Genomic DNA, 26,256 nt, shown 5'->3' on the forward strand with positions numbered 1-26,256 from the left:
AAGGGCAAGGCAGTGTGGTGATGAAACAGAAGATCTCATGCATGCACCAGGAATTCAGCGTTCCCCTCCCAGGCTCTAAGGGAAAAGTTTCGGACCAGCTGAGGACACACAGATCAGAAGTACCTCCAGAAGTACCGTCAGGCCTCACGGGCAGCCAGCTCGTTTGATACAGCCATTTATCTTACAACACAGGCTAACGCATCTGGGAACGTGATAAAGCAGTAACCAAATAGACACACTCCCGTCCGGTGTGCGTACACCAAATTAAATCGTGTTTTAAACTGACTGAGGTTTTTCTTCACTTACAGTGTTTTCTAGCGGAGTTGTTAATACTGCAGCTCCTGGAGAGCTGCCTTTTAAAGCACTCTGTTAAAGAATTATTTCTTGTCTTACCGGCTGCCATTAGTAGAGCTGGAATTACATCTGTCTCTCCACGTACCTGAGCCTTACAAAATACATTTCTTATCCAAACATTGATATAAAATAGTAATATTTTGGAAATGCCCTGCTTCACAGAATTGGTACAGAAGCATTTTTTTTCCCTGCCTTTATTTTAATCCTCTTCTGCAGCACTTGTTGCATTTTTAACTTAGCTCATTTTTAGAAGGTTTTAAATTGACAGTCCTGTAAGGAATCTATAACCATTTTAAACTGTTCGTAGTATTTATTCAATAAAAGAGATCTTCACTTTTATTCCTGTTTCTCATGCAGATATGAGACATGTCAAACCAATAAAATTTAACACTTTTTGTTTGCTTTTAACAAATATTTTAAACAAATATTTTGTTTCGTATTGTTACATAAATATCTGAAGTAGTGATCACAGGAATAACCAGGGCGTTATGTCAAGCAGAAGGTAGGGCACCTGCTATGGTGTCCTGTTTTTTGCACAGTTTGGGCATATGGATGCTTAGGGAAATATAATGTTTTCTCTTTTGCTGAGTCATTTTAAAGCACTGTGCAAAGTCGAGCACCTGCAGAGGCTTTGCTTAATAAGACCGATTTTAGCTGAAGGATTTTGTTAGCGCTGAGCTGCTGTAATATCCTCTGTAGTCTCTCCAACCTGCCTTTCTGTAGAAATTAATACTCTGTTCTCATTTGAAGGCTGTCTGTGAAGAAGCACTGAGAAAAGGATCCCAAGTTGGCTTTCATTTGGATGCAGTCATCTTTGGAGGAGAGGATTTCCGTGCCAGCATAGGTTGTTACCTGTGTGTTTACTATAAACGTTAATGTATGGCATTTGCGTTGAAGAAGCCCCATGTGATTTATGGCCGTTTCTTTTCTGACAGAAAAAACTGAAGTAGTGGCAACACTTGATACTGCATTTTACATTTTCACTTTTCTCCTCAAGTTTTTTTCAATGCAGAATGTATCACTGGCAAATTGAAACATGATCCCCGTGTGTTACAGGGGCACTGACACGTTCTTCTGCTTTTTGCCGTTCAGTACCAAAAATTAATGAAAAAAAAAAAAAATAAACCAAACCTGTTGAGTCACTGAAATTATTTTTAAATGTTGTATCCATAAGAAACATGCACATGTTTTTAAGAACTGCATTTAAAGTCCTAAAATTCCAGCCTTTGCTTCATCACTGTTTTACAGGCAATTATCAGTCAGGCTTTTGACATGATGTGCAAATCCTCTCCTGCTACGTTTTACTTTCATAAATTGAGTTTAAATATGTCCCATGTCAATACAGCCAATGTATTCATGTGAAAGCACTATTAGCCTTCATCAAAAATGAAAAGTATTTCACAATTTCTTTTATGAGAGGCCACTTAGCTTCTCATTAATCTAATTCAGTTTAAGGACAAAAGTGCAAGGCTATCAACGTTTAAATTAAAAATAAGTACAATCATGCAAAAATTAGCATTGCTTTAACAAAATTTGCCTTACAAACTGGAAATCTCTGTCTAAATAGTGACCCTAAAGAAAGGGAATGTATTTTTGGTGTTTTTCACACCAGCCTTCACGTGAGCGTGTTGCTTAGCCAGTGCCCTGTGAGCATATGAAGTCTCATGAATAGTTTTGCTCCTTCTCAGAAGTCATCTACCATCATTTTTTCGTCCAAATACTAAAGCTTAAATATTCAAGCTTAGAACATCAGTTGTGACCAGAATCGGAACCAAGGAAAGTGCAATTCTATTCTCAGTGTGAATTTTTTAACCATTTACTTACACCCAGCATATCAATTCATGTAAAGCTTCTCTTGCTGTACTGCTTCTCATTGTACTTACAGTAACATAATCAAATACTTACCTCACGTTAGTCCCAAAATCAGCAGACCTTGCCAACCAAAGCTTCTACTGATTTCAGGCTTACAACTTCTGATTTGAACTGAATCAAAATCTGAATTTTATAAGGTAGTGTTCAAAGAGAGATTTTTTTAAATTTTCTGTTAAAGAAGGGTTTTTTTCCCTCAGAATTCTCATTTTGACAATATAGCAGTGCACCCCTCTTTCATTTTCTAAATTGGTTAAATGAAATCTCAAGCCTCCATTTTTTTAACATAAGAAATATTTAAAATCAAAAGGTTTTAAACCCTCTTGATACCTTCTCTTTGTTATCATTGTTTTTGCAGGAGCAACAAGCAGCAAGGAAACTCACGATATTCTATATGCCAGACAAAAAATAATAGTCACAGCAAAGGCATTTGGCCTTCAAGCAGTAGACCTTGTTTATATTGATTTTCGAGACGAAGATGGTCTCCGCAGGCAATCAAGAGAAGCTGCCTCAATGGGATTCACTGGTATGGCTCTCTGACGATGTCTCAAAATGATACAGAGCTTCTTCAATTTAAATATATTGCTACATTTACTGTCACTTAGACAAATAACTTGGCTTTAATTCCAGGACTTTTACTGAAAAACTCTGTAATACTGAGCTTTTCCGTGCTTATTAGCATCTTTAAAATTTGAGCTGGAAATTTTGCCTGAAAAGTCACAGGTTGCTTTTTAAAACCACAGCCCATGAAGCATGTGACTGTTTTCGAAGAGAAGTTGGGGCAGAGGCGGTGCAATGATTCCTCTCATCACAGAGCACGGGAAAGGTGATACTGTACTCTGTGTTGGCCACTCTACAGTTGCTTTTTAAAACAGTTTGATTCTTTTCTTCTGTTTTTTTTTAAATGCCAGTTGTTAAAAAACACCTTTTAGGTGAAGGAGTTGAGAAGTAAATCTTGTATGCTAATTGCAAGAGGAAAGCTATTTTCTTATTATTTTCTTTGATTTGTTTCTCGTCTCCTGGCTCCGCTCCCAGTAAATGCTGGTGACACCTACGGGTGTTGGCAGATAGCAAGAGCAGCAGGCTCTTTGCCCCAGACTCCTGCAATGCAGCCTGTTACCCTGTGATTGGTGTCCCAGATCACTCAGACACCCTGGTGGGACAGTGCAGCCACCAAAGACTGGGGTTTTGCAATAGAAATCAGCAACTGACGTGTGCATTAAAGTGTTCTAGCATCTGGGACAAGCATTTTACATTATTTGTCTCTGAACATCATTCAGGATCTATGTACAGCGATAGTACATCTCTTAGGTTTCTGTTACCACCAGACATGGGTCCTAGTGGTGCCATCTAGCAAACTATATTTTTAGAGCTAGAGGTATACAGTATCTTAAAACATCAAGTAAAAAACCCAGTATTCTTTTAAGTGATCTCAACATGCCAGTGAAAGAATAGCAATGATGCTTTTCAGCACAAACTCTTCCTTCCTGTCTGTTGAGCTTCAACATTCGCAAAAACAGATCTTGTTTCAGAGGCAAAACTGTCAGCTCCTCAAGGCTACATTATCCACGTCCATGTGGACTTCAACCCTTCATTTGTCTGTGACTGAAGTTGAGAAAATAATAGAGATCCTGAACGGTAGCACCTGATGATAGCTACCTAATCTCAACTAGCATTTCCTAGCTTAAGGAAAGGCTTGATTTTTTGCAAAAACTTAAGGATCTGAACCTCCTGTTGACACAATATGAAGCTGCAGATGCCTAGCACCTTTGAGAGCACTCTTCTTGAATGCTTAATGTGTATTTAAATACTTAACTCAGGCTGCTAATTTAGGAAATTTATAAATTCTCCACATAAGCAACATTGATGGTGGTTTGAACTCCACTGATTTTATGGTGAAAGTTGTCTGAGATCAGGATAGGGTCCAGATAGGAGACAAATTAAAAGATCACATGTGGCCATTTAGGGCATAAAGTGAATTTCTAACTCAGCCATAGAGGTATCTTGCCTTTCTATACGAGGAGTAAAGATCTATAAAAGGTGCAGACTTCACTAAAGCGAACTCACAGCTTCTGCTCTTTGCCTCCTGCTTTTCTGCGGCTGTCATCAGCACGTTTCCAAAATGCAGCAAACAATCTGACACTCAGTCCAACCATAATTAGAGACGGGGCATTATTGACTTTTCTGATTTAGTCACCAAAAATAAAATTTACAATCTTTTAAAGTCAAAACAAAACAGTGTTTTTCATGTTTTTAGTAACAAAAGAAAAAAACGTCTGAGGTTGATCCAAAATGTTTTACTCGTTCTTTTGTTTGTTTCGCTTTCAGTTTATCTAATGTTTTTTGTACTCTTTCTTTCTTGTTTAAAAGAAAATGTAATTTCAAAATTGAAAGCAAAAATCTTTGGTTCCAAAACTATATAAATGGAACATTTTCACATTTCTGGTTTATTATCCATCACAGAAAATCACACATGGATCTCAACTTAATCCATAACTGTGTATAAAGCAGGAGTCTGCAGCCTGTATTTACTGCTGACAATCCTCTGATAATGTGAGAGTAAAATACTGAACGTCACATCACCTTGATAACAAGTTCAAAACACACAATTCTTGTTATTTTTAAATATTTAAGATCTCTTCCTGCTACTTTTTCACAAAAAATCTAAATCTTTGAAACCAACAGGACTAAAACAAGCTGAGGCTTCCAAATTGCTCTCTTAGGTGGAGAGCACACACTTATTTACATATATAGGGCCAAAATCACCACCCTTAAAACTAATGCAAATCCAAAATATTCCACGAGTTACATGTCTTTAGATTTTTGCATATTCACATTTAGACCAGTAGAAGTAGTCTTAATGTAACCAAATACGTTCACTCGAGGTTAAACACATCAAATAATATAATGAAGAAATTACCAGCTATTTAATTACTATTGTGATCCTCATTGCTTGCTGTAGCCAAGTTTTCTTTTCGAGTTATCTCAAAAGCAGCCTGTTTTTCCTTCAGTGAGCACGTTTACTTAAAATCAAATGTTTTCTAAATATAATGTGGCCAAATGTACAGATTTTTATACATTTGTGAATTTATTTATTAGTATTTATATACTTGTTGAGGGGATACACACACACACGCACACACATGTACGCACCCGACGATGTTTCACAATATACCAAAACCCATGGGCTTAAAGTCAGTGTGTTCCTTATGTAAATGGTCATCAGTTTTAGGAATGTTTATGCAAAAAAAATAAGTAAACCTTGCCATAAGCTTTAACAATTGACTCAGTCGTTATAGAAAGTCCTGTGCTACATGCTGAGAGGCCAGATATAAATACAAAGCACTATAGGTTTCCTCTGTTTTTGCAGTCTTTTGTAGAAGGCTAAAATGACACCATCATACAGTTACCTAAAAGACTTGACAGGTATTGATTTAAAGCACGATATATCAAGTGGTACTGTAAAAAGGATTTCATGGTCATAAATTTTAATGTCTTCCAATTTTTCACTCTCTCAGTAACTTGTCAATAACAACAATTCTGTTTAAAATATTTGCTTCGTTCCTGCATGGCATTACGTCTGTTATACAGTTCTTTGGAGACAGAGTCTGCAACAAGAATCAACTTGAGTGTTATAAATCAAAAGTTAGATTATATTCTCTTTAAATTGTTCAGCAGTGTTTTAATGATAGAAAGTATAGCTTACTGCTACAGCTATCTTTAGGAAAACATAATTTTTTTACAGAAATGTTTTACATTCTCTAGATAATATATGTAACATGTAAATATTTTTGATTTTGATACAATTATAGACTGACTTTAAATATCATTCTAAATATATTCCACATTTTTCCCAGAAAGTTAAACTCCTTAGGATTTTGCAGGAATTATTTGTACACCCTTCAATTTTAGAATTAGGAGTTTAGGTAGGAAGAATTTGTTGTATTACAAATAAGGAACAGCATAATCTTATTGATGGTGACATTCGATTAAATTGAGTAAAAAACCTTTGATTGGACTTAATATAAAACACATTGGTTAATAAAATTTGTTTCTGTGTAATTTCAAAAAATATAGTTCTTACTGATTTACAAGCTTTTCTCTATTTTAAAAGTATTTTTTAAATAGTTATGCCATTGAGATTTCAAACTTAATATTAGAATGAGTGTATGATCATAAACTAAAGGTCATTGAATGGGAGATAAAATGAAACTGAGCTACTTATGGCTTTTTAGCAAAGGATCATAGCAACACTAAAAAAATTACTGTTTCTTTGCTCATTAAACTAATTGTGCTGCATCATTCCCAGACTTTGTTCATACTCCAGGTTATCACTCACACCCATTGCAAGTCTGATAAAAGTAATCCCAGGGGTTTTTTTGCAGTGGTAATTTCATTTAAAGTAGGTGCATCTCTGCAGTCAACCCTGAGACTTCTTAGACCAAGTGCTGGACTGATTTCTAACGTGCGACTGGCTGAATGTCAGTAAGAACATAGGAGCAGACCCCTTTGTGAGCAGGAAACCTCCTCAGATCCTGACACTTCAAACTTTTCCCTGCATGCAAAAAAACCCTCTCGCTCCCGTGAGAGGCTGCAGAGTGCGGCAGGACAGCACGGCTGTGGGACCCTCAGTGTGCAGGAGACTGCTCACTTGATGGCAGGTTTGCAGGATCAGGCTCATCTCTCTGACTAGTTTTGTTATCTGGCATGCAGGAAGGTCGTTAGTTCTGTGGGAAACTTGGAATTGCAGTAGCCTCTTGATTAAAACATTTTGAAACCAAAGTGCAGAAATCACACCATTTGGTGAAATTCCCTTAGAAATGAACAAAGAATGTCAAATGTTACACTTTTAAAACCATCAAACAGATTAGGTAGGTACTGAGGTAGCTGAATACAACAGCTGATTAGAACTGGTTATGTGGCTTTCTATTCACATTGGGAAATCTCTAGTAAAACAACACCTATTTTTATTTTCTTAATGTATATTTATACAAGAAAGGATTAAAAAAAAGAAGTGCTTCAGGGCACTGCTGACTGTTGTTTAATATACTAGTGACTAAAGAAGTATTGCAACCTACCTGCATCTGCTACCTATTGCAGCAACAACAGTTTAAACAGCATTAAGGATTTTATGATGCTAAGCCAACACCAAGAATTTAGGGCACGATCCTTATGTGCCTGGTAACTTTGCAGTCCTACAAATCTCTTGCCACCTTCTTTAGATCTCTTTTTCTGAACACATTTTAATATAACTTGTTTATAAGTAGCTTATTTATGTAGTTAAATTCAGCAATGTGTTATAGTTAAGTGTTACTGACTGTCCCAGACAAATAATTGCACCTGTAACAACTGAGAGAGGATGTATGGATTGAGATGAAGAGGGAAGAGAAAGAATCATGGGTCCTTTCAAACGATACTGAATGCAAGCATGACTCAAGATATTTTTATTCTTTAAAAAGTCCAGCAAAAGGCTATCTGCCCGTTGTCCAGCTTAAAAAAAAAAAGGAGTAAAAGAATTAGTTAGCAGGAAAGTCTGTGAGGCATATGAGAGCCTCAAGTGGTTGGAACATTTTGCTTGAACATCTGTTTGTCGATGCATGATTCGGGTGTTATTAATCTTCTTTGTAGGTAAGCAGGTGATTCACCCCAACCAAATTGCTGTTGTCCAGGAACAGTTCTCTCCGAGCCCTGAAAAAATAAAGTGGGCACAAGAACTGATTTCTGCTTTTGAAGAACATCAGCGATTAGGCAAGGTAAATATTTTGTTAATATGCCGTAGTGGAAACCGAATTTGAATCATATTTAAGATTTAGAAAGATTGGTGGTGGCTCTTTGCATTTATCTTATGAAGTCTGCTGTAACTGTGTCTGGATAGACTATATAGTGTGTGTTTATTATAAATGTGTCACTTCCCAATATATTTACAAACAGCCTGGCTATCTTTATCTCTCCCCTCCACCCCATTTTAACTTTAATTCTTTGATTACACAGCCTGTTGGGTACCTGCGTATATCTACAGCATCGGTGAATTAAAACCTCCTCTCCGTTATTGCTGCAGAATCGTGGTCACTGGAAAATATTTGCAATCAAAAAGCAGGTAGCCTGGCAAATGACTCAGGCTGCTTGTGCAGACATCATTTATGGAAAGAAATAAAGGGATCAGGCAGTCTTAGTTTTCTAAAAAAGCTCTGCGTTGGTAAATCTGTTTCACTTTTAGGGGGTTCATCCCACAAACACCCCTAGTAGCGGGTGAAATTACTTTTGAGCAGGACTGCTTGCAGATTGTGGTTCTTAATCATTAAAAATGGGAATGTTTTACGTGCATTTGTACCAATTGCTGGACCTGAAATTTGGATAGAGGAGAAAGCAAATTAACACTAGAATATGATTGTTCCTAATTTAGTGCATCATTGAGTCTCACGTTTCCTGCTCTGTGGGTTTCTGCTATGTAAATATTGCGGTGGTGATGCACAATCTGTCTCCACTTTGTGCCAGTAATACTTAAATTAGAGGTCGCCTGAAGGAAGATTTTATGCTAGTTGCAGCATTGTCAGTTAATTATCTTAAAGGTTATTTGCCATAATCCAGTTTGCCTCTTTTTGAAAGAAAGGAAAAAATAAATAAATAAGTTGCAGCTAAATATGTTTATGTTAGTTGCAGCCAAGCCCGGGCTAGTTAAAAAGCAAAGTCCTGATGTCAGAACGGGAAGCGCGGATGAGCAGGAGCGGTTCGCGTGTGCTTGTGTGGCATTCCAGTGGGACACAAATCTTGTCGGTAGTGAAGCTCATATGTGAGACTGTGCATAGGGTCTCGCTTTCTCTGGTGCTGTGTAAAGGTTTTCTGTACGTTTCTGGTGGGTAGAGATAAGGTTGTGTGCCTTCCCTCTTCACCTGTGTTTCTGATACTACAGATGTTGCGAGTTAGAAATGATGAAAAGGTCAAAAAAGCAGAAATTATGTTTTAATCTCAGGGTAAAAGTATGATGAGGTATTTGCTTATTGCTCTGCCCTTCTTTTTTCTAGGCTATTGCAGCCCCTCTGAAGTGCCTGAGTGTTTCCAATATGTCCATATTTGTGTGTCGATATTTACATGCTGTCCTGAGCAGTTATTTCAGGGTTACTATTAGGGTGCTATATGCCTGTATCTCTTTCTTCTCTTCCCTCGATTTTTAAATGTAGCTGTCTTCATGCAAAGCATTTAGAAATAGAAAATGTATGCCTGGTTCTGCCCATTCTTCCGATTTACAAGGCTTGGCTCTATTACAAGAGGCATCATTATAAACATACTGCTGGTGCAAATGTGTACGCAGGTAGGCACAGAAAGAAAAGTCAAACTGCACACTCAGCCAAATATTGCTTATGTTTACGATGTGTATAATACTATTCATCCCTCTGAATTTAGTGTCAGAAACTCATCTAAGGAATATCCCTGTCATATGAACAATCAATGAGGAGACTGCGCTAAATTTAACTCTAGTCCCAGTATCACACAGTTATGAAGCCAAACATGTTAAACAGTGAAGAATTCTGTATTAGGCAGGCATTAGTCTTTGGATTTATTTTGAGGATGTTATTTTACTGACATAATGCTGGTTTCTTACTTCAATCAAACATTCAGGGGGAGCTGAGGGATTTTATGGGGTTTTTTTTAATAAATACTTTTAAAATGGGTTATGAGCTTCTATAATCAACTGCAAGGACAGATTTGCTGAAGGTTTGTGGTTTGGGCTATTTTTTTAACCAACCAGGTTGCATGCTTCATATATTTTTGCATGCAGCCATCTATCAATAAAAGAGGACTGGCAGGTTAATGTGTGAACTTCTGGATCTCGAGTCACTGCCGTACTGCAGGGCTTCAGAACAAATTTGGAAAAATAGTCTTCTGGGCAGTGCTGCAAACTTCTTGACTGAGCTTGCAATTCAGTATTGTAAATGTGTCAGTAAGAAGAGCTTGGACGGTCTGATTGCTTAGGGGTTTTTTTTTTCCAAAGCAAACATATCTCACTGAGAGATCCTCTTGCTCCGCGTCCTAGCGACATGCTAAAATGTAAGTAATAACTCTTCCCTTACCACCTCCTGACAAATACTCCACACAGCAGTTTTAGTAATCCTCATGTCCTAATGAAACACCTCTTCTGTTTTCCTTTTCCTTTTATTACATTAAAGCGTTCGTGTCAGTAAGACTAAAAATATAGCTGCGGTTAATATGGTTGAGACTTGCATGGTTTTGCCATGTTATTAATCAAAGTTGAAAGCCTGGAAAAAAAAATAAATGTGAGGGATTTGTGCAGCTGTTTGTGTGGTAGATAAGTTACTGGTCTGGAGTCTCTGGGATCATAGTTTGTTATTACTTGGGTTTAGAGTCTGTTGCACTCAGTCAACAATATTTTATGTTAAAATACAGTAATAAGTTTTTGCGATCTATTCCAGTTTGAGAGCTACAATTGCTGTAATAACCTCCCTTTGAGAGAAAGCTGAACTGGAGGCTGAAATGCTTTGACATAGTAGCCCACAAATGTGAGCACTGAGGTCAGGAAAAATGAGGATCTCAGATAAGCTCTGCAGAATTGGAGAGGATGTAGCGGTGTCCAAACAGACAGAAATTAGAGATAACCAGCTAGCCAAAGGTATTTAAGCTTACCTTACAGAGGGGTTGTTTTGTTTTGGCTTCTAGGTGTTTTTTAATTGTGGGTTGGGTGGGTTTTCCTTTTTTACATTTCTAGTCTGACTGAAAAATAGCATCTCTTGGAAATAAAATACAGGATTCTATTTTGGACAGTTAGAAGACAAATATTGAAAAAGTAAATTTTGTATTTTACACAATTATTTATGAAAAACTCCCTTTTGTCTAAAAGCTTTAAGATCTAAAAATGAAAAGTGCTTCAAAAGAAAAGTATTATTTCTGTATCATTTCAATATTTTTCCAAGTAGAATTGGAAAACTAGGAGATATGTTTTTCCAAATTAAAAAGAAAAAAATCATCCTCATGAAAGCAGGCGTGGCTGTTGGGAAAGTCTAGATATAAGATAAAGGTCAGTGTGTGTGTGTTCAAAAATCAAAAGGAAGGGTAATAAACCTTGTTTTGGCAATCTAAAAGACAGTTTCTGTTCTAAATTTCTGAAATATTTGTACTGCATTAAACAGGGAACTGATCTGAGAAATCGAGAGTCCAAGGGGGTAGAATTAGGGGGAGAAGTTGCTAGCTTATTTCAAGAAAAAGACCTGACTTCTGTAAGTGAAGATACAGTAATCTTTACTGTGTAAGTAACCAATGCACTGGCTGCAGGAATATAATCTCTTCTATATATAATCTGTGTTTATATATGACAGGAGAGGAAGATATCGAAAACACGTCTTTGAGCCACATCAATACATCAAGCACAGTGTCATTATCCTGACAGGATCTTCCCAAATCATTTCTTTTCTAAATAAAATTCAGGCAGAAAGAAAAGCAGACAAGTAAAGTAAGAGGTCGGTTAGTCATTTATCTCACGTGCTGATTTATAAATGCTGTCAAAGCACCCACACGTTAAACCAGGGGATGGCTAACTGCTGCCGCCGAAGTCTCCTGTCAGGTGAGGATTATTTAGAGTTAAGGTAACTAATTCACAGACTCAAGCTGTAATATGGGTTGAATATTTTAGATCCCACGGGGCAAAACAGAAGGAATATCTGTATATGCCACATACAAATGTGTAGAGTGCTTCTAAGAAGACCTTTAGCATACGTTTCTTGCATTATATCCTTTGCCATTGTATATCACGTTCCCAGCGGCTGAGCAATAATTGTATATGAACTCCAGTGATTTGACAAACTATACAGTTTCTTTTACGGACCTTTCCAGGATTATGAAAAATCTTAGGAATGCATTTATGTATACAGCATCTACTCAACAAAGGAATGGAAATTTCCAGCAGCGGCTCCCTTATAATGCTCTTTGTTTAGGAAAAGCTACCCCAAGCCACTGTATCTTGGAGACGATGTGCCCTCGTGCTTGGGCCAGATCCAGCTCCCACCGCCACCCGGGGAGGTCTCTCTCTGCTGCTCTCCCTCTCTTGGCAGTGCTGTGGGTCCCAGGAGTGCTCTCTGTGTGCAGCCCCAGCCACGAGGCATCCATCCCATCCCAATCCAGCTCGTGGGTGCTGGGAGAGCAGGAGCACGGCTCGGGGATGGCAGGCTCCTCCACGCTGCTTCCCGGGAGGGATGCTCTGGAGCATCCCTCTTGCATGGGGTAGTGTGAGACCTCATCAACTCACAGAGATTATATCACACTTCATAGGGCATTATATCTGAGTGCTTTACATGGAGATGGGATGAGGGAGTAATAGCCCAGCTTCCCGCTCCCCTCACTCAGGACAGACCACAGGCAGAGCTTTGAGGTGCCACCAGCTAAGCTGGATCTCATCCCAGGGTAGCACTGGCAGCACGAGATACCCCTGTACAGCGCTGTCAGCCTTCACTCCAAGGACATGGGGCATTTGCTGCCTTTCATGTTAATTAGACAATGCATATTCCTCACTCTGTACAGAGTGGAGGATTCAGGGATTTGTGACAAATTGCCACATTTTTTTTGAGCTTGGGCCTTAAAAAGCATAGGCTCGAGTGCATCTCTATGCAAAGATTGAGAGCACTGGTAGGATTTTAAGCCTGGGCCACTGTTATGTTGTATGTCTTTTTTAAAAGTGGCTGGGTGGAATTTGAATGTGATGAATAAATAAGAGATCTAGAGAGCTCGTGTTAGCACTTAAAGTTTGTATATGCAGTGTTATTATTTGAAAAATATTTTAGAAATGTGTTTTGTGTCACAGTTGAAGGCTTTTATCTTAGAAAGACCCATCTGGGGGCAAATTTCAAACCTCTACAATAGAGCAGAAGGGGCTGTATTAGCTAATTGCTTGTGCTATACTGGTTCCTACACTAGTGCAATCAGTCCTGAGGGAGTTATGCCAGGTGGGGAGAGAAGGAGACAGATTTTACCAGGCAGGGCTGCAAAAGCTCCTAAGCAGGGCAGAAACTCATACAAAACATTTTCTTGCCAACACTCCCCCTCCCCATTCTCACTCCCCAGCAGGCATTCGGTGGCTCTTAATCTATTTTCCTCCACTCATTAAAGACCTGTGTCCAAAACGCAGGGGGAGAGAGACTCGGATGGCGCTCTGACATTTCCCATGGGGAGGAGTTTCTCGGCGAACTGGGAGCAGAAGGATGGATGTTGTGTCCCTCCACAGCCTTTCCACTCAGAGGTGGCTGCTCCTCTCCCAGGGGATGGCAGACGGCACAGGATGGGACCTCTCCGGGTTCCTTCTCAGCAAGGCATGATCACTCTGTCCTTGTCAGCTCAGAGAGGTCTCAGTGAGGCCTTCACCTCAGGGTGAGCAGCCTTGCTTTTGGAAGGGCCATGCCAGCGCGCTCCCAATGTGGGCGATGCTTTTGTGCAGGCATGTAGCGTGGAGATGCCTATAGCTGCAGACACCTGCCCACAGTCATGCCAAAGCCTGCTTCTGCACCAAGCAACCTGCCGAGGCAACTACCTATCCTTCCAAATCCCTCTTTAGAAAGCATTAACAAGTGCTCATGAGCTTTCTTTCAATTTCCAAAGCAGGATCTAACGAGAGATGTAATGTTGTGACCAGATGGCTCTTTTTAAGTCTTACTGGGGGAATTCAGAAGCCTGTATATCCAAAATATTGTTTCAGTTAATTTAAGTAACAGCAGTTTTGCTGCCTCTTCACTCCTCTGTGCTAGCCAGCTTTCTCATGGTCCTGGAGAAGCTCTTTGCAAAAGTTCTGTCAGCTGAAATAGAGAATGACAGTAAAAAGTGGCTGTTCAATCCTATTCAGAAAATGAATCCGAAATCAGGAAAAAAAAATACAGAGTACAAAAATACCAATGATTCCATTTTTGCCAATAGAATGAGCTTCAGTGTTATTACTTTTCTCACCTCTCATTGTATTTTACAGCTACCTTCCCCTTCGGTATCAAATGCCTTTTGTGTGTCCTGTAGTCATTTACTTCCAGATGACGTTTTCCAGTCTATATTTAACAAATTACTTCCATAACTATAAACCTCAAGTTACTTCTAAATGACTTAATTAAGGGCATCTGAGGTTGTCTAAGTCTTAATGTTAGTTACTGTTCTTTTTTCCATATAATAACTGTGGTACTCACTAGGGGGGGTGGGGGAAAAAGCATGATTGGATAGGGTGTTTGTCCAGGAAGCTGCTTTTGTGCTATAAAATGAAGATTTGCTTTGGCAGCAGCAAATGTCCTCTCTAGAATTCTTCCGTTCCCAATAGATTACAAACCAGAGAAGAAGATTCCAAATTTCTAGGATTTTCTTCTGTTTCCTTAATTTTATTCTTTCCTACTCTAGGGGACCACACAGGAAGGCAACCATAATGAAAAGGAAACTAAAAGAAAATACAAAGATGGCAATAAAAAACCCTTGTGTCTGCCTTTCTGTCAGGGATCTTAAACAGGTTATTTGCTCAGTGAGAGATGAGACTTTAGTGGCCTGAGAGACTTTCTGGAGCTGGTCCAGGCAGGATCCTCAGGTCCATCCCAGCTTAAATGGTTATCTCCTGTTGTTCAGGCAGCTTGAGGAGTTGCAAGAGGGAAAAATATTTTGTCTGGGCAAGACGCTTGTTCATGAGCTGAGAACTATAATGTCAGGTGGAAAAGTGAAGGATGTTGTAGGTCCTTGTTCCTCATCTTTCCTGCCCCACTGTGGACCTCAGGGATCCTCAGGGATCTAAGCTTTAGAAAGGGCTTTTTATGTCAGAGGTCTCATACTGCTGCTAGGGAGTTATTTGAGGTAAAAATTAATCTTTATTTCACGTGATTCTTGCTCTTTCTTTCTTGACCTTTTGTGTCCTTCCATAGGCTCCTAAAAGTAGAAGCCTATCTCGTATAAACAGGCCTGCTGGCAGGGCAAACTGATTTGTCCTCTGAACTAATTAACTACTTCCACACTGTCCAAAGTTTACACTGGTCAACAAAAAGTAATGATAGTTAATGTTTTCTTCATATCAACAAAATAGCTACAGAAACTTGATACTTTGAAAAATTCCCTCTCCATCCATCCCTTCCTTCAATAGATCACAGAAACCCGCTAAGTGTCATCTCTTGCCAAAGAGACGTTTTTGACAAACCTTTCAAGGGATCATTTGCTTTCCCCAAAGATTTTGTGTATAACTATGTGTCCTCCCATAATGTTGCTCCAGAAAAGGGGCAAATGTCAAAGGATTCAAAGGAGATTATATGGAGACGTGTAACTCAAAAAGCTCTATTCACATAGCTTGCTCTACATGAACTCTTCAGTTTGTCATATGTGACTACAGTGGCTATTTGGGCATTTCCTACCTACTGCAAAGATGCTAAAAGAAGGCCGTAGTTGTGCGTTAATCTGGAGGCCAGGCAGGCCTGAGCAGAGAGGAGAAAGAGATACTACTTTGTTATAGCCTGAAAAACATACTCAGTTGACCTAGATACTGTTGAACCCCTCCTAGTAGCTCACTAACCTTTAGAAGTTCATCACTAAAAGGTGTAAGTGTGACCCAGCTCTTCATGATGGCTCTTTGGCTACAACTTGCAGATGAAAAAAATACTAATTAAACCTGCATTCAGTACCATCACAGCTGTTAGCTTATTTCCTACTCTTGACTTCCCCAAAAATATGGTTTCAACCTTCTGTTCCAAGAGAAAGTCATTCCTTTGTAGTCAGAATAATCACTCCTCCCCCAGGCACAGACCCAACGCCATTTGCTGCGACCAGGACTCTCTTCTCTTTTGTTCATTACCTGTAAGCAAAGCCAAGCGTTCTTTTTAAGCCCCAACACAAAGTTTTCCAGATTTCGTCTGCAGGGGGTTGCTTAGATAATGTGCATATTTTCATTTAATCCCAGGTGAATTATCTGTCTGAATGCCATGCTTTTTAGGCAGACCCTTTGCCATCTATCTGCTTCCTTCCCTCCTCAGAAGAGCAAATCTGCCCTTCTTCCAGAACACAACACTCTCATTTCCATATAACAGTTAATATTGAGCAGGATTAGAGAGAATGTTGTCCGACCCCAGCAAATTTTAGTGGGTTTATTCCATGTATTTTTATGGCCTCCCAAAAGTCATAACTAGATCTTTGAGTTTTAATAGTGGGTGAGACAGTGAATTACCGTGGAAACAATTAAGGTTTCTCAGGTAACTTTGGATCAAAGATTTCTTGCATCTGTGGACTTTAGGGTGCTTTTTAGAGTACAGGTTTTCCATTTCTCCTTGTGGGAGGTATGCAAGGTTTGCACTGGCCAGCTGGCATTATCCATTCTGGCATCTGCCTGCGAGTGCTGATACAGGTCACAGGGGTTGGAAGGGAACTTACATAATTATTAATTTAGACAATGGTCATATTCATACTCAGCCTCTGTCCAGCATTACTGGAGCAGTGTGGGAGCTCTCTTTGGTTCCCAACAACTCCTAATGATGAAAGAAGTGGAGAAGGGTGGCTCACTGATCTCCCTACCCCCGTTCCCTCTAGGTCCTAGATGCACATCCCCTCAGAATTCAACCGAGTAGAACAAGGAGATAACCTGACTGCCACACACTCAATGCAAGGATTTGGCCTACAGAGGAAAGAAAGTATTGCTAGCTAAACTGTTAGGAAAAGTGATTGGATAAAAAGCAATTATTCATCAGCATGGCAATATTTCTAACCTTGTCAAAGGACTTCCCCTCATCCATGAGTCTGCTTGTCTTCTGAGCAACAGCTGCCTAGCTAGTGGCAGAGATTTTCTCTTTTTTGCAATTCCATAAGCATTAGACAACCTCTGTCTTAGACTTAATTCAAAATTCAGCAGCAGGTGCTTTTCATAGAACATGACTTTGGCTTGCTTTTCCTTTTCCTCCGCTGGCCTGCGTACCCAGAGTCTCCTCTCTGGGTACCAGAGATACCCCAGCAACATCAAGTCTGCCATCTAAATCACCTGACTAGATTGCCAAAGTGCATTGCTTTTGAAAAAGTTGGTTGTCCCTACCTAGTAGCATTGGACAGACTGTACATTGACATGTGCAACAAATGAGTGCAGTAATATTGGCTATATTCTTTCATCTGATGCGAGACAATTGGGATTTTATTCTTTCTACTGTAGATAGGCCACAGGCTTAATGTAATCATTATAAATATCTTTAAGTAAACCTCAGCCGCTGTCACGTGGGAGTTAAAAGTTGTTGCCTATGTGTATGATGAAATCTTGTAGAACAGGGCATCAGATCGAAGGTTTATTTGCAAAGGCTTGCCAGTGGTAGAGGTAATGGGTAACAACAGAAGTGATTCTCTTGCTATGCCTTAGGAAAGCCAAACCTCATCTTCAGTACCAATGCAGGTGATTAATAGGTTCCAGTGGTCTAGGAATGGAGGGTCTGCAGCAACCCTCTCTGAGGAAAAAGCCACAAGTATCCCTAGGTGCAGGAGTACATCTAATTCTTCCATCATGTCAACCAAAGGGGACTAGCTCGTCTGATCACTGTCCCACGTGTCCCAGAACAATTATTAATTTACTGTAATTAACTCATGTACTTTAATCCACAGCTCAGAGATAATTATATTGCGTAACTATGAGATGCCTTAAACGTTATGTATCATGGTAGACAGTTTGTTTCTCACTAACCCAGCACTACATAAGGAAACGGAAGATGGTGGGAGTCAGACGAAAAAGTATGGAACTTTACTTTCTCTGACCTTCTGGAAAAACATGAAGGTTACCTCACATGATCCTGCCCATCCCCTGTTATAGCCAAAATCAGTACAATTCTACCACCCATGATAAATAGCAAGAGAATTGGATGTATCGTTTGTTCCCTTTTCCTGGTTCCACCAGAACATACTGATCCTCAGACAACATCCAAGTCGTAGACTCTGAGGCCCCTCCATTTAACCTCTAGCAAGGTAAAATGCTTCTTGCCATGAAAAAAAAGGTATATATCTGCTCTGTTTATGAGATGATCTTATAGATTTACCAAGCACTTAACTAGTCTCAAAGTTTTCCCAGGGCAAATGTTCTTGGATGTTGCCACACATAAACACATACAAAAAGAGGAAGTCTTCATGTTCCAGGAGTCACTGAATTAATGTGTTCGTCTTTTGGCCATGATAAATAACAGACCAATGCTGAGACTCTTTTTGCAACTTGATACATGTCATTTCTTATGGGTAAAGGAAATCTTTAAGGATGACAGATAGACATGACGTCTGAGATCCATGGCAACACAGGGTCAGAGTTGCGTTCAAAGTTGTCAAAGAGGAGCCCTCAATTACAAGTTGAACTTGGCTAGATCTGAGTTGCATTTTGGTAGTGGCTGTGTTTATTCAAAAGGAGTTTCGTAAGGTACTTTTGTAAGCATAGGCTCTGTCAAACTGATGTGTCACGAAGTTTGATTCTGTATCTCTTCTGTCTCTCCACAGCCATCTGGAAATGTATTGCATTAGTTATTCCTACTGCACAACTTGATTTGCCTCCCGTTTTCATCAGCCTGTATCTTCAGCTCTTGGCCTGTGATAATGACTTGTTCTCTGTCAGCTCTGCCTTATCTCTAGTCTGTAGGCTGGATCTTTGTATCACTTGGAGCTGACCATGCTTTATTCTCTTTTTCCCAAGACTATCAATTTTTGCTGTTCCCTTCTGAAAAACAAATACACAAAAAACAAACAAAAAAAACCCACAAAACCCCAAAACAAAACAAAAAAAAGCAGCTTTCTATAATTTTAATTCTTTTCCGGCTGTTTTCCGTATTTGCCAAAAGCCTCCTCTATTCCATTTCAAAATGCATGAGGACATACTGAAATTCAAAGTAGAGCTGTTAAGGCCTTACTCAGCATGGCCTGCATCTTGCATAAATAGCTGCTATGTTTTTAAAAACATTACTACTATTTCAACAGAGCATTAAATGTCATTGTGAGTTTATTGCATTCAAATACTACATGGTTCCTGGGGTATGCAGCAAATTGCTCAGGACTGGTCCTGCATGGTTCAGCCTGGGGAAGGTGGTCTGATACACGAGACAGAGACGGGGAAATGACGACTAGGTGAGCTCTGTGGGCAGCTGCAATAATGAGGTGGGGAGAAGAGGAGCTACATGTGTCTACCGCCTTCTTGTTGCTCTGCTCTCACAGAGCTATCCAGAAGGAAACAACTTTGAGTCTTTCCTCACTTGTCAGTCAACTGGGAAGGACTCTTAGCTAATCTGCACCATGACCCAAATAGGAAAGGCTGCCTGTTCACTTTCTTCCTTGATTTCTCACTGATAGTCTGCCCTGACAGAGGCATACAGCAATCAGGCTGAGGGAAGCTGAAGGCTGTACAAATACAAACCTCTCTGCTCTGCTGTGCTGCTTTCACAGCTGTACAGACAGATAAAGTACTTTTAGAGTTCACATACTCTGCAGGCTGATGAGTGCCAAAGTCACCCCATCTCTCACAGGGCTTCACCTACAGCAGGTTCACTGTGTTCCTGCACTGGATAAGGACAGCAGAGTGTGTGCTGCCTCACTTAAAATGTGGGCAATGTCTTTGGCCCACTGATCCACACACTTCACATATGGGCTGCACTTCCAACCTGCTGTATAGTGAATGCCACAGTTGTCCTCTGTTCCTCCTCTTCTCATCCCACTCAAGTTGCTGCACCATCATCACCCAAAGGCTGCTCCCATCGGCTGCAGCTCTGCCTCCCAGCTGCTCCTTCTCCCAGCTTCTCCATCAGCCTTCACCTGGAGGGCTTGTGTCTTCCCAGGGTGGGTCTGACACATTTGACTTGCCTGCTGGCAGGGTAATTTTGCAGATTTCTGAAAAGGCTTACACTGGATGGGGTACTTGGCCACGTGGCACGCGAGACCACAGCCCCTGAATGTGACAGATGCAAACCCTGTCCCCACCCCACGCACCCGCCATCGCTCCCATGCACCCTGCCAGCTTCATGAGGAACAGACCCTTGGACCTGCAGTTGAACTACTGGATGTCTAAGTGCAGGCTGGAAGTGTGAGATTATTGAGAAAGTTAGCCAAAAAGAAAATTTAGATCTATGACTAAATTAATCCCCAGATTAACACTATCAAAGCAAATGGTGTTTATAGAAAGCCTTGTTTTCTTTATATTCATGCGAGAGGAAAACGAATGCTAAAGGCAAATTTCACCTAGCAGAATTGGAAAAGAGCATGGGGACAAAGCTGTAATTACTGGTATTTCCTATCTGTTGAAATCTGTGGGTGGAAAGAGAGGTGGTGAATAGAGTATATTCAATGGCATTAAAATCAGTTTCTTTTTCTGGACTTTAGCTCAACGCTGCAAATTAGCAGGGAGAAAATAAGCCTCGGAGTGAACAGGCAGAGAAGCCAACTTCTTCATGTTACTCTTTGCTGTTAAAGGGGGGAAAAAAGCATTTTTTTCCTTCAAGAATTCCAATTCCTAGCAACCCAAACTGCAGCAACACGCTGACAAGAAGAGAGCGTACGGCAGATCTCAAGTGGTTCAGTGTTCATGTGTCCACACACACACTATTATCCTGGTTTCCTTTCCAAACATGTAATTTCAATGAAGAGAGGACAGGCATGCTGCTTAATTAACTCCTGCTTTCTAAAAAAGACGTCCTGACCCAGATTCATCATGCTCCAACTTAGGCACCTGCAGAGGTACCTGACTTCAGAGCATCCTGCCCGCAGTCAGGGAAAGGAATAAGACCCTCCCAGTCGTGATTTGGACCACCAGAGATCAGCATTGACATTCCTAGATGCCCATCTCTTTTTGAAAACTATTGCAGGTACATAGGACAACTGTGCTCCTGTCAGCCATTTCACAGAACTAGGAAGGATGATTTCAGACCTTGACGTATCTCTACCTATTACTGTCATCCTGCGTGCAAATTTCTCTTTTAAGCAATGGCTATTATTTGACTGAATGCCTGTGGAAAAATGGGCACAATTGAAACAATGTTTTTCTTACAGTGAAAAAAAAGTGTATCGTGCAGTTTGGGATCACTGCAGAGACCTGAATTATTCTGAAAAAGTCCTGTGTCACAAAATGTTTACATAGTTCACAGTTTATTTCCATAGCAGTTAATGAAGGCACCTCTTTGAGGCTGCAATTTCTGCAAAGGTTTAAAAGTATAAGTGAAAATGGCTGAGATTAAAAGTGGTGTATTGTTATTAATAATAATAACATAAATGTTGTTGATGGAGTAACGTAGAGTTGATTAGTTGCTTTGTAAAGAAGAAATTTGAAGTGTCTGTCCTTGGGTATCTGTCAGTCTCATTCTCCAAACCTACCAAAAATACTGTGAGCTTTAGTAGGAGATCCTACTTTGAATAAAATTATAGTTTCAACTGAGGGGTTTTTAATAGCTTTAATACAGCCTGTTCTGACATGCAGCAATATTAATTTGTATTAGATTACTGTTGACGGCGGATTTTTGTCTTAACTGGTCTAGAATGTGATTTAATATTCAATTAATACTGTTTCAGTCAAGCTAGATATGTCACTGGAGCAACACATTCCCTAAACATTTTTGTAAATGGATTCTATTTTCACTTTACTCACTGGAGCACTCTATTCAGTGATTACTAAGACTTAAATGAAAACCAGAGAACAACAAATGTTCTTCTCTACATTTCTCTCACTATGCATGCACAGAAACAAGTGCTGCTATCGTTCTTACCCTGTTCTTGGTTAGCCTCACTCACTGTCAAATCTAAGGGCAGCCTGTGATCCCATATCAATTGCAGGGGGACATTAGAAAGGTGTGCAGTGCTTCACAGGGTAAACCCTATGCAAAGATTCAGTTCTGAATTCTTCAAGGGAAGGGATTGCATCTTTGGTTTTGTCTTTTTTCAAGAATGTGTCAAAGTACTGTCAGAATCACCAAAAAGATTTTGTTGTTGTTGTTGTCTACTGAATTTTGGCATGTGTTGATGCGTGGTGTTTTATCTTCCAAATCTGACCTCAGCTATACATGTGTGGATTAAAGCATCCGAAGGAACAAGTCAGATTTGGACCTATTTAAAACATGTACTTTCTGTTTAAGATTTAACTACAGTATATAGTTAGTTGTTTTAAACTTGCCAACATGGTACTAACACAAAATCCCTAGAAATACAAAGGACTTCTGAAACTTGCCCTGGCTCTCAGACCATCACAGCTGAGGCACACTGGTTGGGTCTGCTCATACTTGGGAAAATTTCCTGTATGCCATGCTCAGGTGGGCTTTACCTTGTCTCCAGAGGGTACTTGGGCAATATTACTACCTCAGACACTTGTCTTTTCAGTTTTCATCCAACAGCTGGCTCTAAGCACAAGCCTGGCCTAACTTTGGCACCAGAGAGCTGATGGCAAGGTGCAGCAGCACATCAGCACATCGCCGGGGGCAGGAAAACTTCACCTCCCTAAACACATATTGTTGATAATGCTTCTGGCTTCGCCCGCCAACCACAGACAGCTTCATGATGTCCCCGTGGCACAGCCCCGGTGCCGGAGGGCAGCGCTGGACGTGGGGAGCAGAGCTGCCCGCCTGGCGTGGTGTCCGCCAGCACCCCCCCAGTTGGCACGCATGGCCCCGCTGCTCTTGGCCATCCGAGTTTGCCAGCTGGAGAGGTTGAAAACAGGCAGGCTGCATGCTGGCCTTCTCTTTTCTCTCTCTTTTCCCCTCCTCTTTGGAGCACTCAGTGCCCACCGCATTTCTTTAAATGCATTTGCCTGGTCTGTGTTAGTTTGTCTCCTAAAACTCATTCAGGATTCCCCGGGGGAGCTGATGTTTCTTGGTGAACGGATGCGTTTTTAAAGCAAAAGACAAGCCAACTAGGATTTCCAGAGGTCCTCTCAGGAAGTTTATATTCTCTCTTTTCCAGGGAGCGTTTACTTTCCGCGGGAGCATGATCGACATGCCATTACTGAAGCAGGCGCAGAATATTGTTACGCTTGCCACAGCCATCAAGAAAAAATGAGCTGGTAAATGAAGCTCTCGCCATGGGGCCACAGTAGCTGTTTTAAAAGATGACTGTAATACTTGGAGGGGAAAATTAAAAAAAAATATATAATAATAAATTAAAGACATCAAGCTTAAGCAGAAATTCGTTTCCATTTTGCAGATCTGTCATAGTTTGCTTGCCTGAGTTGTTAATTACTAAAACTGTTCTTGACTCAAACCACCGCTCGCTCCTGCACAGCCCAAGCAATGAAGTTACATCACTGAGTGTGTGACATCACGATAATGACTGCGAATGCAGGATTTTGACTTCACTGAAGGAGACAGGCAAAAAGTAAGCTGTGAGCTGTGTTCAAAGAGCAGATGAAAACCGAGGCCAATCGCTTCTGTTTGTATCTATGATTTTAGCCATCTACACCTCTTCCTGCTCTGGTGCAGAACACTCATCAGAAAGGGTACAGCCTCAAAAAATTACGCACTGGTTGAAATAACTGCGGTGAAAATCGTGACCCTATGTGGGCTTTGCATCCGTCCCCATCCCCCACCCCCCTTCTGTAAATGTGCAACAGCCATTAAAAATATTGCTCCAACAATGAAGGACTCTTGACTTTCTTCTCTTTTTTAAAGCAGTCGCTATTCAGAGCGTTTCCTCCTGGAAGCGTCCAGCCCGGGCAGGGTTGGACGGCAATAAACTTGTAGTTTTCGGTGACACAATGCAGCAGAACTTGCGCATATGGTCTCGAGTCAGATTTACATCACATTAGGGATACGGCTACAGGTCATGTGGGCCGTGTGGTTAACGGGCTTAGTAAAGCTGTTTTGAAGAGGTTAACCCAGCTTGTAGTAAGGGTAAATAAACATAACAACCAGGCATTGTCCTCTATTCAGCATGTACTCTTATATGGAGGGCTAAAGGGTATTGAAGCTGCAGAGGATCAACTTGTGGTTGCCAGAGGACTCCAATGAAGTTTGAAACACCAACAATCAGAGATTTTGTTTCTGTTCCTCATTAAATCATGAGCTTTTGTGCTCAGACTATGAACGACTGTTCTTTAAGAAATTAACAGAATGGGAAGTTTTAAACTATGCACCAACCTTTTCATGACCTACACAGCAGCAATGCTGCTGCACTTAGACAAACACCGCGGGGAAGGCTGTTCTGTTTATTTAAATTTGTAAATAGAAAACAGTTGTTTTTTAGTTTCGTTTTTCACCACCTCCATGGCCATTTTTACATATGGAGTCACAGTGGCTTATTCCTCCTGTCTGCTCACTTGGTGATGGGTTTCCCCTCTGTCTCCAAGCAGGGATTTTACACATTTTGGGGTTATTTGTAGTTTAATTAAGGGCAGGGGAAAATGCGGAGGGATAAAAAAAATAAAACTCAAACCATCGACCATCCCTCGTGGAAGAAACGAGGAAGGGGATCGCGGGGACCCTCGGGAACGGTGTGAACGTGGCTGGGGTCGGCTCGGGGGGGGCAGAGAAGCCGGGGCTGGAGTCGGAGCCGGGGCCAGGAGATCAACGCTCCCGGGCCCGGCCGCGGGGGACGGCGGCAGATATACCCGCGGAGTCCGGGGATGAGCTGCGCGGACCGACACCCCCCGCCTCCCTTTCCACCCGGGTCCCGCCCGACGGTGATCCCTTACAGCGCGGGGACCTCCAGGCTAATCTGATTAATTAAAGACTACCTGTTTATATTGAGCGTTGCAGCTCCCCGCACACATCACCATCACCATCACCCCACCCCTCGCACCGCTCCCCGCACATCCCCCCACCCTCCCCGTGCGTTTCAGGGCACCCTCCGTTATTAATTCTTGTCTGACTAAATTATGGGTAGCGCTGTTAAAACATTATCAGAAGTAATGAGAAACAATTACTTAGAAGATGAGCTGGGACGAGGCGGAGCTGGGCACATGTGTAGTTATCCCCGCAGATTGCATTAATAAATCATCAGGTGCAAGGCCTGGCGCGGGGGAACGGAAAATGAGATAGATGAGATATAGCAGTTTGGGGTTGATTTGGGTTTGAGTTGTTAGGGTTGGGGGTTTTTTTTTGCGGGTTTCTTTTTCATTAATCTCAGTGGGACCCGTGTGGTGTAGATTGGTTTATTCCCTTAACACCATGCAGGGGAGGGGGGTGCGGAGGGGAGCGGGAGAGAAGAGGATTTTTAAAGATGTAATAATATCTTCATTGTTTTACTGAAGTCTTAATGCCAAGGTGTGAGGGGCCCGCGGGAGATGCGCGGGCGCAGAGGGGCAATGCGCAGCCCGACTCCGACCCCAGCGCCGCCCGCCCCTGCCGCCTCCGCGCCCTCATTAAAACCCCCAAATATTCATCAGCTCTCTGGAGATGTTTACGCGGAGCGTCTCGCTTCCGCAGCCGACTGATTAACTTCATTTCGTGACTCGTACGGGGAGAAATCGAACATGTGGGGAAAAAAAATATTGGCTGTATTCCGATTTCTCCTTAAATTTCCCTGACACACGCACCCCCAACGGAAAACTTTGCTTCCTTTTCACAGTCTTAACGATTTTCGCTTTATAAGGAATAAAATCCGATTTATTTGTTGTTTCGTTTACTTTTAAGAAGCTTTCCGTGTTTTTGGTGTGGGTCTGGGTTTTTTTTTTCCCCCGGCTTTATTCTTCTCCTCCTTCTTTCTTTTTCTTCCTCTCTTTTTCTTTCCCGCCTGGTGCTAGGCAAGCAATTGATGAAACAAAACAGATTATAAGATTAGCAGCAGGATTTTGTGCATATTAATGATAGGGAAGGGCAGCGAATGGGTTTGTAATTGCAGATCTTGCGCTTGGGATTGGGAACTGTAGCCCTGCTACAGCAAAGACCCCCCTGTGAGGTTTTCACATTGGAACTTAGGGGAAAAGTGAAAAAGTAATTACCAGAGCACAACACTGAAATGTTAAAGCACTTATTCTTTCTTTCAGCGTTGTGTTTTAAAGGGGGAAAACGGGCAAAATGGAAAATAAATTACTTTCAAATAAGTAGGTTAGCACCTGAATGCTGGTGCTTTTCACGTCTTTTTTTTTCCCTTTTTTTTTTCTCTCTTCCTCTAAAAAAAAAA

At 41.0% G+C, this 26,256-nt stretch overlaps 1 protein-coding gene across 1 annotated transcript in view; it reads left to right on the forward strand.

Annotated features, from left to right (window-relative positions):
* CLYBL (citramalyl-CoA lyase) overlaps positions 1-23,758 on the forward strand; it is a 178,901-nt gene extending 155,143 nt beyond the window's left edge. Inside the window, exons 6-9 of the mRNA XM_061997500.1 lie at positions 1,105-1,198; positions 2,582-2,749; positions 7,852-7,976; positions 23,101-23,758. Of these exons, the coding sequence (XP_061853484.1) occupies positions 1,105-1,198; positions 2,582-2,749; positions 7,852-7,976; positions 23,101-23,196 (483 nt within the window). The 3' untranslated portion in view covers positions 23,197-23,758. The remainder of the gene's footprint in view (positions 1-1,104; positions 1,199-2,581; positions 2,750-7,851; positions 7,977-23,100) is intronic.
* The last annotated feature ends 2,498 nt before the right edge of the window (positions 23,759-26,256 follow it).

This window comes from Colius striatus, chromosome 1 (genome assembly GCF_028858725.1).
Source record: "Colius striatus isolate bColStr4 chromosome 1, bColStr4.1.hap1, whole genome shotgun sequence".
Classification (NCBI taxonomy): domain Eukaryota; kingdom Metazoa; phylum Chordata; class Aves; order Coliiformes; family Coliidae; genus Colius; species Colius striatus.